General features: G+C 38.1%; 1 protein-coding gene across 1 annotated transcript in view; it reads left to right on the top strand.

The window, feature by feature from the left end:
- The window catches only part of mmp24 (matrix metallopeptidase 24), an 82,608-nt gene extending 70,666 nt beyond the window's left edge, over positions 1–11,942 (top strand). Inside the window, exon 10 of the mRNA XM_075460017.1 lies at positions 336–11,942. Coding sequence (XP_075316132.1) covers positions 336–694 — 359 coding nt within the window. The 3' untranslated portion in view covers positions 695–11,942. The remainder of the gene's footprint in view (positions 1–335) is intronic.
- The last annotated feature ends 2,109 nt before the right edge of the window (positions 11,943–14,051 follow it).

Below are 14,051 nucleotides of genomic sequence, written 5' to 3' on the forward strand. Positions count from 1 at the left end.
ACCTCTGCCTGTAGGGAGCACTGTTTCTGAAGTTGTGTCTCTCTGATACTTCCTGTCTTATTGTCACAAAGATTACTCCTAACTTATGAAGTCAGTTACCAGGATGTAACAAGCTGTTATCATTCTTGTTAAAGCTTTGTTGCTAGCTAAAGTCAGATTTGAACTATTAGTGGATGAACGTAGGGTAGGGTTAGGGTTAGGGTAGAGCTAAACATGGCCGTGGGTCACTTTTGACCCGCAAGACAACAGGAGGGTTAAATAAAATTAAATACCTCACTAATTTCAAATGTCTTTTTCCTTCCACCATTTGTTTTCTGCCCCCATGTCACCCTTAGATTACACCTACTTCTACAAGGGGAAGGAGTACTGGAAGTTCGACAACCAGAAGCTGACGGTGGAACCCGGATACCCGAAGTCCATTTTGCGCGACTGGATGGGCTGCGACCAGTTCGACATGGAGCGCTCTGGCGGTAACCGCGGGGATCGCCAGCTTCCCCTCGACGACGTGGACATCATGGTGACCATCAACGACGTCCCGACGACGGTCAACGCCATCGCCGTGGTGATCCCCTGCATCCTGTCTCTGTGCATCCTGGTGCTGGTGTACACCATCTTTCAGTTTAAAAGCAAAGGAGTGCAGCAGAGCAACATGGCGCAGCACTACTACAAATACCCAGTTCAGGAGTGGGTATGACGGGCACCTCGTCTCATGGACGAAGGGGACGAGGTCACCCCATTTGTCGGCTAGCAAATGTTGGCTGCTGGCCAACAATGCTGGTTAAGGGCAAAGCTTAAAGATGCTAATTGTGCTAGCTAATAAGGGGGCACACACACAAAAAAAGAAGCTATGTATGAGTAGATTTAGACTTTTGGCTCAAAGTGTTTGCGTCATGACTTTAAAACACTTTTGATCAGTGTTTAAGAATGTTTAAAACAAAACATGGCCGACAGAAAGAAGTCCAAGAACATCTGAGAGACCAAAAAAAAAACAGATTTGTCCAGATCCTAACAGCTGTGTTCAAATCTAAATGATGAAAAATTTACTTTTCTGGGGACCTTCAACACACCATCTCCTTCTCAGCGAAAAGAAAACAGAAAAAAATACAGAGGATTTGGGGCAAAAAGAAAATGCTCCTTTAAGCCAGACGCCAACAACTTGTACACGTGAACTACTTCAGTTTTTAACTTTGAAGAAATTGATTGAAAAAAGAAAGAAAAAAAAAGAGAGATCGTTAAAAAATAAACTTGAAAATAGAATATAGGTAGAAAGGCCATAACAAAAAGAAGACCAGGGATCTCTCTGTGGATCTCAGAATTGTTTATTTTCAGCTGCACTGAGATGTAAAACTGTCAGAGGACCCTTTTTCTCTGTTTTACACCACAAAACACACACTCATTACCATCAATTACGTCAACCTAAAGCTCCCAACAGCTTCTATCACAACACAAACATCAGTTCACTCACCTCGCACTGGTGGGCTGTTACAGACGCAGAGCAGTGAGTCGTCAGCGTATCGGTGTAGATGGACAGCAGCGCTGTAGCCTTATTCCTGTCGATACATTTGCTGCACATGAACCTGGATCGTCATCATCAAACTGCTGAAACTTTTCCCAAAATGTTACTTCTACTCATGAGTGATGGAACAGATGGTGTGTGGAATCTCATACATATTTAATGTTTTCTAAGATTTAAGGAGCTCTGTGGGTGTTTAGAGTTGGTGGGAAGTATGTCTGGTGTTTCTGATTGCAGTTTTAAGAAAGGTGAGCATAGACACATTTTTAGTGATTGTACAACATAAAGCTGGTTGCAGCACAGTTTAAATCTGTGTAAATCTTTTTTTGTCATGTTGCAGTGTTGCAAACAACAGACTTTTTTGACGTGGTTTCTGCCATCAAGTGAATTTCGTGCTGTACAATCTGGATTCTACATTGGACTTTTACACATAAATAACAATTTGAAAAGTTAAATTACATGTTTCTGCAGACTAAAATCACTATTCATCAAGTGATTGATTTCGTTCTAAAGGAGGAACAGGATGAATCTGGTTGGCTCTTCCTGCTCTGAACATTAATCTGATTTGACTTGAGAACCGCTCAGACGTGTCAGAGTTTTCATACCTTTCTTTCCTGAGGGTAGAACTCAGAGTTTCTCACTTTCAGTGTCCATGCAAACTGAAAGGTGGATGTGTTGTTGTTGTTGTTGGGGCTGCAGACACACCCACCCAACATGTTCCTGTCATTTTGGATTAGTATTGATGAATAAAGCGACACATTTAAAGCTCCAAGTAGGGTATGCCCTACCCTAACCCTAGGTATACCCTACCCTAACCCTACCCCTAGGTATACCCTAGCCCTAACCCGAAGGTATACCCTAACCCTAGGTATACCCTACCCTAACCCTAGGTATACCCTAACCCCAGGTATACCCTACCCTAACCCTAACTATACCCTAACCCTAGGTATACCCTACCCTAGCCCTAACTCGAAGGTATACCCTAACCCTAGGTATACCCTACCCTAACCCTAGCTATACCCTAACCCCAGGTATACCCTACCCTAACCCTAACTATACCCTAACCCTAACCCTAGGTATACCCTACCCTAGCCCTAGGTCTACCCTAACCCTAACCCTAGGTATACCCTACCCTAACCCTAGGTATACCCTACCCTAGCCCTAGGTCTACCCTAACCCTAAACCTATGTTTACCCTAACCCTAACCCTAGGTATACCCTACCCTAACCCTAGCCCTAGGTATACCCTACCCTAGCCCTAACCCTAGGTATACCCTACCCTAACCCTAACCCTAAGTATACCCTAACCCTAGGTATACCCTACCCTAACCCTAACCCTAGGCTTGTGCCCAGTTCTGTACTTTTATTTATCTATTAATCAATAATTAATATTAAATGCAGCATCAGCACCAGTTTTTCAAACCCTAACCAACAGATGAGAATGAGTGAACATTCAGGTAAAGTAGCTGAATGATGCTGTATGCATTGGGATGGGGGATTGGGTCATACAGTTGCTTTTCCTTTCCAACATATGGCTGGAATGTAATTGTAATTGGAGAAGGGAAGGGATCTGAGGTCTGAACAGTATCAGTATGGCTGCAGGTCAGCAGCTTAATGAAGTCCTTCGGTTCACAGAGCTCTAACTCGTCCTCCACATCCCTAGGTTTAATCCCGCTGCCGTTCCTCTGTTATTCTCTCCGTCCATCTAATTGTTTCCCCTCTTTGACCTCCAGCTGACTCCATCTGTGCTGCTCTGATGTCTCTTTTTGGTCCACTCATCCACATCCAGCCGTCAGTCAACTTCTAACTTCCCTTTGAAGGTTTTCACTGTTGATCATGGCTGTTTTCGAAACCGCCTACTCCATACTACATACTACATACTTCCATACTACATACTACATACTACATACTACATACTACATACTGCATACTACATACTGCATACTTCCATACTACATACTACATACTACATACTGCATACTGCATACTACATACTACATACTGCATACTCCATACTCCATACTACATACTACATACTTCCATACTACATACTCCATACTCCATACTACATACTGCATACTGCATACTCCATACTCCATACTACATACTGCATACTGCATACTCCATACTGCATACTACATACTACATACTGCATACTCCATACTCCATACTACATACTACATACTTCCATACTACATACTCCATACTCCATACTACATACTTCCATACTACATACTCCATACTCCATACTACATACTGCATACTGCATACTCCATACTCCATACTCCATACTACATACTACATACTGCATACTCCATACTTCCATACTGCATACTCCATACTCCATACTACATACTCCATACTACATACTACATACTTCCATACTCCATACTACATACTGCATACTGCATACTACATACTACATACTGCATACTACATACTACATACTCATTCGATCAGACAGTATGCAGAGCGTTTACCCACAATGCATTTGGCTCCTGCCCGAGCCGAAATCAGCCGGCCTGAAGCTGATTTCCCTTAAGCTCTAAACTCTGTAAACTTTAGCAACATTTGAAACATTTTCAGGTGAGAAAGTAGTCGTTTAGATCCCCAACGTGTTGAAAACCTGACAAAATACCGGCTGTTTACAATTTTGTTCCCACGAATTCGACGCTACTAAAGCTAGCCGCAGTGAGCTAACGCACTTCCGGTTATTTTCACAAAATAAAATACCCGTTGCCTTTTATCATAGGGAAAGCCATTACCGTACAATTGGTGCTTTTGTTTTGAAAACAGGAAGTGAACCTACCCTTGTTGTAGCTAGCTTGAAACTGCCGTTTTGACAGGAAATGACGATCGGCGACGTCACGTTACGTTGCATCTTGGGTAGTTTGAGTACGAGTAGTCACCTCATGATGCATACCCAACATTTAGGAGAATCTAGTATGCATCCGGGATATTAAAAAAAGTTAAAGTTAGTATGAGTAGTAGGAGAAGTAGGGGAAGTATGCGGTTTCGAACACAGCCCATGTGATCAGTTGGCAGTTTGTCAGAAGTGCCGAATCGTTTGCTGCCTTTGACTTTGAATCGTCTCCTGAGAAGAGTTTGAAGTTGTTTTAGTGGTAAAACCTGTGGTAAGCCTTGTTTGGTGATTTATCTGCTTTACCTGCCAGAGTCAGAAACATCAGATTCTTGTGTCTGAGGGATAATTCAACGTCAGCTCCTGGAGATCTGAGGCCAACATTCAACAGCAGGTTTCAGTGATGTTCCCTTTCAGAGATTAACTGGAAACTGTCCAATCTGTTGTCACTTCTGGCTACTTTGGTTAAGAAGTATAAATGATGGATTATACACTGAGGCCACACAACAGCTGCCACTTTGGGATGTGTTGCACTTTGGTTTAAGCAGCAGATTTGACTCCTGTTGCGTAACGCCACAGCAGCGCTGCAGTTTTAACTGTATTTTATTTAAACTGCTTTATTTAAAACACACAAGCTGTTAATGGAGATGGTGTTAAGCTCCTAAACAAACAGAATTTAGAGGCTAATTGGTTTCCCAGAGGGACTTTGGACTCATTGGTGCCCACTTCACTGGAAAAAATGCCCCTCCAAAAATAAGTAAAAAAAACAACAAATAAAAGACGTTTTTGCTTGAAATAAGCAAAAAAATCTGCCAATGGAACTAGTGGAAATCGGCTTGTCCAGATTTCCTGAAATAAGATGTGATATTTAGGACTTTTGAGATAAAAGTGATCTTGAAATTAGCTTAAAAACCTCTTCAAATGAAAAAAAAAGCTTGTTTCATGTGAAATATGACTCAAAACAAGATGTTTTCAAGACTTTTTCACTTAACAAGATATTCCAGATGTATTGTATTAAAACAAGTCCCTATATCTGGCTGAAATGGTGCTTGTTAGGCAGTTGTGTCTTATATCAAGTGTAATGAGATACTCAATGAGACAAATATACTTGGTAAGATTTAGATTTTTTCCAGTGTTTTGGTCCACTTTGGGGCGAGCCAACATGTTTTAAGTGTAGACACAACATCTCCCTGGTTTATTCTGCTCCTGAACAGAATTTTTACTGATGCCATCCATTCAGGGGAAATGGAGTATTCTGCAGCACGATTTCCACTTCAGGGGGGAAAGTGCGTGTTTGTTCTTGGAACAATAACTGAGACATTCTGCTGCTTTTAAGGCTGAAGTTAGTGGACAATGTCGGGTGGTGGAAACATGAAGGTCCATCTAAAGAAACTAATCCCTCTTTGTGTTTCCTCTGCCAGGTGAAAATGGAACAGAAGTTCTAAATTTAAGATTCAAAGCGGATTCAAAGCAGATTCAAAGCAGATTCAAGGCAGATTCAAAGCAGATTCAAAGCAGATTCAAAGCAGATTCAAGGCAGATTCAAGGCAAATTCAAAGCAGATTCAAGGCAGATTCAAGGCAAATTCAAAGCAGATTCAAGGCAGATTCAAAGCAGATTCAAAGCAGATTCAAGGCAAATTCAAAGCAGATTCAAAGCAGATTCAAGGCAGATTCAAAGCAGATTCAAAGCAGATTCAAGGCAAATTCAAAGCAGATTCAAAGCAAATTCAAAGCAGATTCAAGGCAGATTCAAGGCAAATTCAAAGCAGATTCAAGGCAGATTCAAAGCAGATTCAAAGCAGATTCAAAGCAAATTCAAAGCAGATTCAAAGCAGATTCAAAGTAGATTCAAAGCAGATTCAAAGCAAATTCAAAGCAAATTCAAAGCAGATTCAAAGCAGATTCAAAGCAGATTCAAAGCAAATTCAAAGCAGATTCAAGGCAGATTCAAAGCAGATTCAAAGCAGATTCAAAGCAAATTCAAAGCAGATTCAAAGCAGATTCAAAGTAGATTCAAAGCAGATTCAAAGCAAATTCAAAGCAGATTCAAAGCAAATTCAAAGCAGATTCAAAGCAGATTCAAAGTAGATTCAAAGCAAATTCAAAGCAGATTCAAAGCAGATTCAAAGTAGATTCAAAGCAGATTCAAAGCAAATTCAAAGCAAATTCAAAGCAGATTCAAAGCAGATTCAAAGCAGATTCAAAGCAGATTCAAAGCAGATTCAAGGCAGATTCAAAGCAGATTCAAAGCAGATTCAAAGCAGATTCAAGGCAGATTCAAGGCAGATTCAAGGCAGGTTCAAAGCAGATTCAAAGCAGATTCAAAGCAAATTCAAAGCAGATTCAAAGCAGATTCAAGGCAGATTCAAGGCAGATTCAAAACAGATTCAAAACGTACCTTAGGATTGTAGTAAGAGTAGAATCTCTGTGTTTAACATTTGCATCAGTCGGCCTTCACTGAAGGCATGGCACATTGAACCAGTGTTCATCTCCTTATATGTTTCTAAGTCACAGCACCGATGTATTTCAACATTTGTCTTGCCAAAGGGCACTTCAGCAGTAGATACTTATATTTAGTTATATATAAAGAAGCAGTTCCCGAGCAGTGTTGATTTTTGTAGCAGTTTATCGGTCGTTGAAGCTATCAGCGTTATGGCTGCGTGGTTTTTAAAAATGGTTGTTTTAGTTAAAGTTTAGTCTTCTTTTGATCCAATGTTAGTTTGACTTGCATGATTACCAGAACCGTCCCACAAAAGCAGACTTTCACTTTGTCTCACTTTCACAATACTATTTCACTGATTGACTTCTCAATCTGTTTCCAACTTTAAGGACTGATTTGCCACAAGGGGAACATTTTAGCTAGCCTAGTTAGCAAGTTGTTTCCTCCCTACAGTAAAAGATTTAGCTTTTTTTTATTGTTTTATCAAACTTAGATACTAAATGAGAACATCAAAACTGTTTTGTAAATTCTATGAATACAGTAGAATGGCATAAATTTGGTTTCGTTAAACTTTTCTGATTAGCCGAAGTAGCTGAGAGACATTTGCTTCCGTTTCATGAATGAACTGCTTTGTCTTTTCCTTTATCAAAAGTGCACGTCAGTCAATGAAGTTTGAGTATCTATGAGTCAAAAGGTAATTTAACTACAGTGTGAATTTAAATCAAGCATCACCACATTAAAGTACTTTAAATCTACTACGTTTCTGCTGAGCTAGCTTAGTTTAGCTTAGCTTAGATGGTTTTATTAGCTAGTTGGCTTTTCTTGAAATTTAGCTTTTGTTTCTTTTAGTGGTTTACGAAAAGCCAGTTGCCCAGAAATCTGAGCATCAAGGTTTATTGGACATATTAGGCCTGGCTAAATCTATTTGATTCGCTAGTTTTAATTAGCCATATCACACTGCTGTGGGAGTTTTACCTTAATTTTGTAGTTCTTGTGTTTATTTTTTTGAAAACGACAAATTTTTATGGTATAATATTTTAAGGTTTAAGATGCCTAAGAGTCCAATTCTGGCCTAAGGTGTTTAGGTATTTCTACATTTCAGCATCAGTATCAACCAGTATCTGATTAGCTTGCACTGATTGTACAGAAGTTTTTACCGGTTAGTAATAAAGGGATTTATTGCAGTTTAACAATGCGGATGGTGAACAGTTAGATGCACTTTTCAACACATCATACCTGAAAGAAAAACTATGTCCCGGTGTGTTTTGTACTTGAACACCACCTTTCTCCCATCTCACCAGTCTGAAGTCTGTATATATTTACTGAGATTTACAGAAGTTTAGCAGTTTACTGTGTATTTCAGCAGATGTCTGTTTGTGGTAAAAGGAAGACTTGAAGAAAACATACTGTAGTGATTAGGGATGGGAATTACTAAGATTTTTACGATTCCAATTCCATTTTCGATTCTGCTTAACGATTCGGTTCTTTGTCGGTTCCCTTATCGATTCTCATTTGGAGAAAAAGGACAATAAACCGGTCGATCAGCATCAACTTTGTTTAGTTTAGAAGTAACACGAGTCATGACCTCACAAACCCAACAACGGTGAGGTCCACATTGGTCTATCCTGGCCTGGGTAATTGAATTCTTCCTGCTCTGGTGAAAGGAGAAGCTGGAGGTAGAGGTGAACTGGGGGTAGTACCACCAGCCTCTGGCTCTGAGCCAGTCAGGCTCTGTCTCTCATGATTTCATCTAAATGTAATGCCTGAGAAGGCATTCATTTAACCTTAACCGTTACTAACAGCAGCTTTTACAATCAGGCAAATGCTGCTAACATGATAGGCAGTGTTTGTTAGTTAGTTACCTGCAGTGTTAGCCGAGGACATGCTAACGTTGCTAACATTGCTAACGTTGCTGGGTTTAGATTCACCAACGTTAGTCCGGAGCGGATCGAAAACGCGACATTCATTCATAGTTATTGCATGTTGGTAGTATTTCCTCCCTTTGGTGAAATATTCACTTTGCAAGTTGCCCTGTTGTCGTCTTTTTTAGGGATGTGTAACCAAACTTTCGAGCGTTTGTACCGCTTGGGCGCCATGTTTACTGTTGGCTGCTGGCTGCGCTGGACTCGCCACGCAACGCTGCGTGGTGACGTCATCCGCGCCCACTGGAATCGATAAGGGAATCGTTTGCAAAATCGCCAAAACGATTCCAAGGAATTGAAACACTGGGAACCGGTTCTCAACAAGAACCGGTTTTCGATTCCCATCCCTAGTAGTGATTACATTGTTCATATTACTTATGAGACATACATAGTACACGATATATATGTACATGAGATCTTTTAAACTCTTCAGTTTGGATTTATTTATTCTGCTTGTCCCAGAGGGCAAAGGGTCCTCTGTAAATCTGCCTCTTTTATGGATAATGGAAGCAGACCTGGTATAAACTGACGCTTAACTAAGACTGAATCCACAACAGTTGGATTTGTGTTTGTGTTATAGCCCAAAGTCACATTCCTTCCGTTATTTCTCACCACCTGGTGCACGTCCACCACGTCGACTTCGTTTTATCGGAAGAAGAACTGGACTTTTCTGCCGCCGTGCCTGGAAGACGAGCTCAATAAACCACAGAAAAGTGTTAGAATAAGCCCACGTTGCTGGAGTTGAGCTTTAGATTCTTGGTCAGAGTCATTTTGTTCCAGGTCTGCTGATGTTCTGGTGGGTTCAGACTAGGGTTGCAAAAGGGCGGAAAGTTTCCGGTAAAATTTCCATGGGAAGTTAAGCATGGGAATTTTGGATATATTCCAATTTTGGAAACTTTTCATGGGAATTATGGGAACTAATGGGGAATTTAGGAGAACTAACTGGGAATATATTATATTCAAGCATAAATACAAACAGAAGCCATAAGAAAACATCCATACAAAATGTTTTCAACAGATATTTCAACACATTTATTTATTTATTAAGTAGAGTAGAACACGTTCTAATTACTCGTTTCATGGATGAATAAAAACAGAAGTGTTGGGTTCAATATTACCCATCCCCTAACCCCACTCATTCAAATGTGATTGAGGAATGGCGTCTGTTTGTTTTAGTCAAGATTATGCTAAAATATACTTTCCTCAACTATATTTAAGTTCCCTAGAAGAGCCAACCTTCAATTTTTTCAAGTTAATTCCCATTAATTCCCTTAAATTCCCGTGGAAAGTTTCCGTCTTTGAAAATTCCGGGAATTTTGCAACCCTAGTTCAGACAACAGTGAGTTGCCTTTAAAGGCAGACTCGGCCATCGGATATCGCCACTCCCACACAGGGAGATACTTGTCAGAGCGCCACATCGTAGATTCAGTCTTTGTTTTACAGGTCCCATAATAATAACAACCTGAAACCAGTTTAGTTTGAAACTTTTTCTCTTGTGTAACATCGTGAAAGATAAAATAATTTAGTCCATAGAAAATAAATGTTATAGTTTTATATATGTAGCTAAATCCTTCCCCTTTGGGATTCCTAAGGTTCGATGATCGGTTTCTCTATGATTATCTACCGTGTGTTCAGCGGAAAACAGATTTAGTTTTAGTTTGTTTGCCTAAAATCTGTTGGATAAGGAAGTTAAGGCGAGACACTCCAGGTGAATTGGGTAATGTTTTAAAATAATAGATATCAGTTGATTACTTATAAAAGTATGGAAAAAAATGTATTACAAGTTTTAGAAATGTGTATGTTTAATTATGCAAATTAGGCATTATCTCATTAAATATGCGCACATTTCCAGAAGCTAGATCTGAACATATGATAAAGCCAGGTGCAAAATTATTTTTTCATTTTGTTTACACACAAAATGAAAAGAAAATTATGGAGGGATTTCATTATATCTGCTTTCATTTCCTAGGAAATTAAAATATACTGCCCATAGCCTAAAAAACATAAATTTTCGCCATATTACTTTATTATAATGTCACATAAATCAGGCCAGGAATGATTTATCAACAAATCCTTTTATAAATATCTTCAGAATACTGCTGAGTGTATAACTGGAAAGTTTGGTGTTAGTAGGTGCTCCATAGGCTGAGATATTGATACTGGAAAAATACAAAAAAACAGATTTTCAGAAAACGGCATTTAAAGATTTAAATAGGGGAATTCATTTTGGTCAATTTGGGCGAAACGTACTGTTGCGAGTAAACAAAATGTGATGAAATAAACATTTTAATTTATGTTTTGAAATAACACATATTGAAGGAGTAGACTGGCCCAAAATCTAAAAATTGACCACTGCATTAAAAATCCCTGTTTTTGCCGGCCGTGTCTCGCCTTAACATCCAATAGAAAGTAGTTTATAAAGAATTATGGAAACTGTAAAACAAATTCTACATTTGCCTTCAGTGAAAAGTAACACATTATCACTATAAATGTTTACTTCCAGAAAAAGAACATTTCACGGCTCCACCTTAAACTGACAAGTGTCCCCGTAGGTTTGGGGAGTGGCTTCACGTGGCGGAGTCTTCCTTTAACTTGCCTGTTGTTGCCTTTATTGTTATCTTTTCTTATTAAGAATTATACGTAGAAGAATAAAAACATATCAAAGCTTTTTGAAGATAAACTGAAGTTCTTTGAATATTATCACAGAAACTAAAACTTTTAGGGAGATTTTAACAGAAATAGCTTTAAACAGATTAAGTTCAGTTGGTTTTTTTCTAATGAAGAAACAAAGTTTTTCTGTAAATACTGAATGTTTTTTCTTTGGTTTTGGGTTTTTGATTAAATGGGTTGATTATAAAACTAAAATGAAAAAAATCTGACCTTCACTCGCTTCTTTACAAACTAAATAAATTCACAGTTTTGCAGTTCTGTCTAATCAGGTTCCAGATATCAGCTCTTGTAAATAGAAAGAAAAAGGAAACGTTTTGTATTTTCATTTCTCCTGTTTATGGGGAACACATAAAGTCATTCTTTGCACTCGTCAGACCGTTTTAATGACAACTCATATTGGATAGGCATGTTTACTTTATAATGTTTACTTTGAAATGTTTTTTCTTTGTCTGGTTTGGTTTTATTGTTCCACACCGGTTATATACCAATAACACCATGTTCTGTTAACAAAGAAACGTCAATAAAAGTGAAGACTTCATTGCCTCAGACTGGTTTTCTCTGAATGGAAACATGATTGTGTCGGTTAGGTTTTGTATGCCGGGGCAGGGCCGGAACAACCTCCTGAGGGGTTGGGCCGTTCCATTGGTCACTTTTCCAACAGGATCATTTCTTCGTCATATTTATACTATCATCATAGTAAAAATATAATGTAAATTATCCATTAACCCTATATTTCTTATTGGTTCAGTCTGCTCAGTTAAATCTATTTTTTACCTTTATTGTTAAATGTACAAATCTGTTTTTATATAGTTTACTGATGTTTATCATTATTATTATTATTATTATTTACCCTACTCTTCATACTGTAGATTTGTTTATAGCTGATATTTATTCTCTATTTTTATTCTATTCTATTTGCTTGTTTTTCCTTTAATTGTTTACATATATTTTATACTGTACGCTGCTGCAACACAATAATTTCCCAAATTGGGATGAATAAAGTATCTATCTATCTATCTATCTATCTATCTATCTATCTATCTATCTATCTATCTATCTATCTATCTTTTCAGTTACAATCATGGAAAGAGTCTTTAAATGCCGCTTGTGACTTCGCTGAGAAACTGAAAGAACTTGTACAAAGATATCAAACACGTTTAACACAGTTTTAAGATTCGACTGAAAGTGAATCTAAGTAAAGTCATTTCCAGTCTTATTTAGGCATCTGGTTCTCTTATCTGGGGGGAACGAGGGTAAAAACTTTGATGTATTGGTCCAGATAAGATAGGGAATGGGTTGGTCTCCCATTTCTCCTAAAAGGGTTCTTTGTTTGTTCAATTGAAGTTGTCAAAGCATCCCTTTATGGCAAATGTCTGTTGCTAAATCCACTCCCAAAAGCTTTCATAGGCCGAAGGTTGTTGTAAATTAGGTGATTTCTGTCCTTTACTTTGTGTAGACTTCCACATCTGGTCCTGACCCAGAAAAACATCCCCAACAGGAATGCTTGTATCTTCCAAAGCTTTTAAGGCATATTAAGATAGATAGATAGATAGATAGATAGATAGATAGATAGATAGATAGATAGATAGATAGATAGATAGATAGATAGATAGATAGATAGATAAGTACTTTATTCATCCCAATTTGGGAAATTATTGTGTTGCAACAGCGTACAATATAAAAGATATGTAAACAATTAAAGGAAAAACAAGCAAATAGAATAGAATAAAAATAGTGAATAAACATCAGCTATAAACAAATCTACAGTATGAAGAGTAGGGTAAATAATAATAATAATAATAATAATAATAATAATAATAATAATAATAATAATAATAATAATAATAATAATAAACATCAGTAAACTAAAATAAAAAACAGATTTGTACATTTAACAATAAAGGTCAAAATAAATAAATTTAACTGAGCAGACTGAACCAATAAGAAATATAGGGTATATGGATAATTTACATTATATTTTACTATGATGATATTTGTCCAAATGTCATAGTGCAATTTTTTTCAATTAAATTAATTAAAAATGAATTAAAAATCAAAAATCAATTCCACACTGGAGCTTTTTGATGTTCTCAGTTCACAGCCACTGAAGTCATTATGCAGGTGGACGGATATTTAGTGTGTTAATCACACACAACTCATGATATATTCCCTCTTTTTTAAGAAAAATTTGCATTTTGTGGAATAACAGTACGTTTGTTTCTTATGGTGGATGAATTTCTTGAGCTTGATTAACTGTTTTGGGGCATTTGCAACATAATGATCAGTGTAAATGCACCAGATGTGCATCATAAATCCGCCTTAAAGGCCCCTCCAGGGGTAATTTTCTGCCTCCTGTGGTGGTCTACAACATGTTCAGCCAGCTGCCCGGAGGCAGAGCCGGCCCTGTTCACACTGATTACATTTTATTTCAGGAGAAAATGTTCCTTCTTTTATTCTGTCCGAATCAATGCTGCCCACGGCTTTGACTCCAAACACTTCACAGCTGTCAGAGTTTGGGATGAATCATCGAGTCTTTTTAATCGTTTGGAGGTTTTTGATGAGTCAACCCAGTAATGTCTCACCACAGCTGAATATAAACCACATTTATGCTCTTATTTATGGAAATAACACCTGCTGGAAGTTAG

The sequence above is a fragment of the Odontesthes bonariensis genome, chromosome 3 (genome assembly GCF_027942865.1).
Source record: "Odontesthes bonariensis isolate fOdoBon6 chromosome 3, fOdoBon6.hap1, whole genome shotgun sequence".
Taxonomy (NCBI): Eukaryota; Metazoa; Chordata; class Actinopteri; order Atheriniformes; family Atherinopsidae; genus Odontesthes; species Odontesthes bonariensis.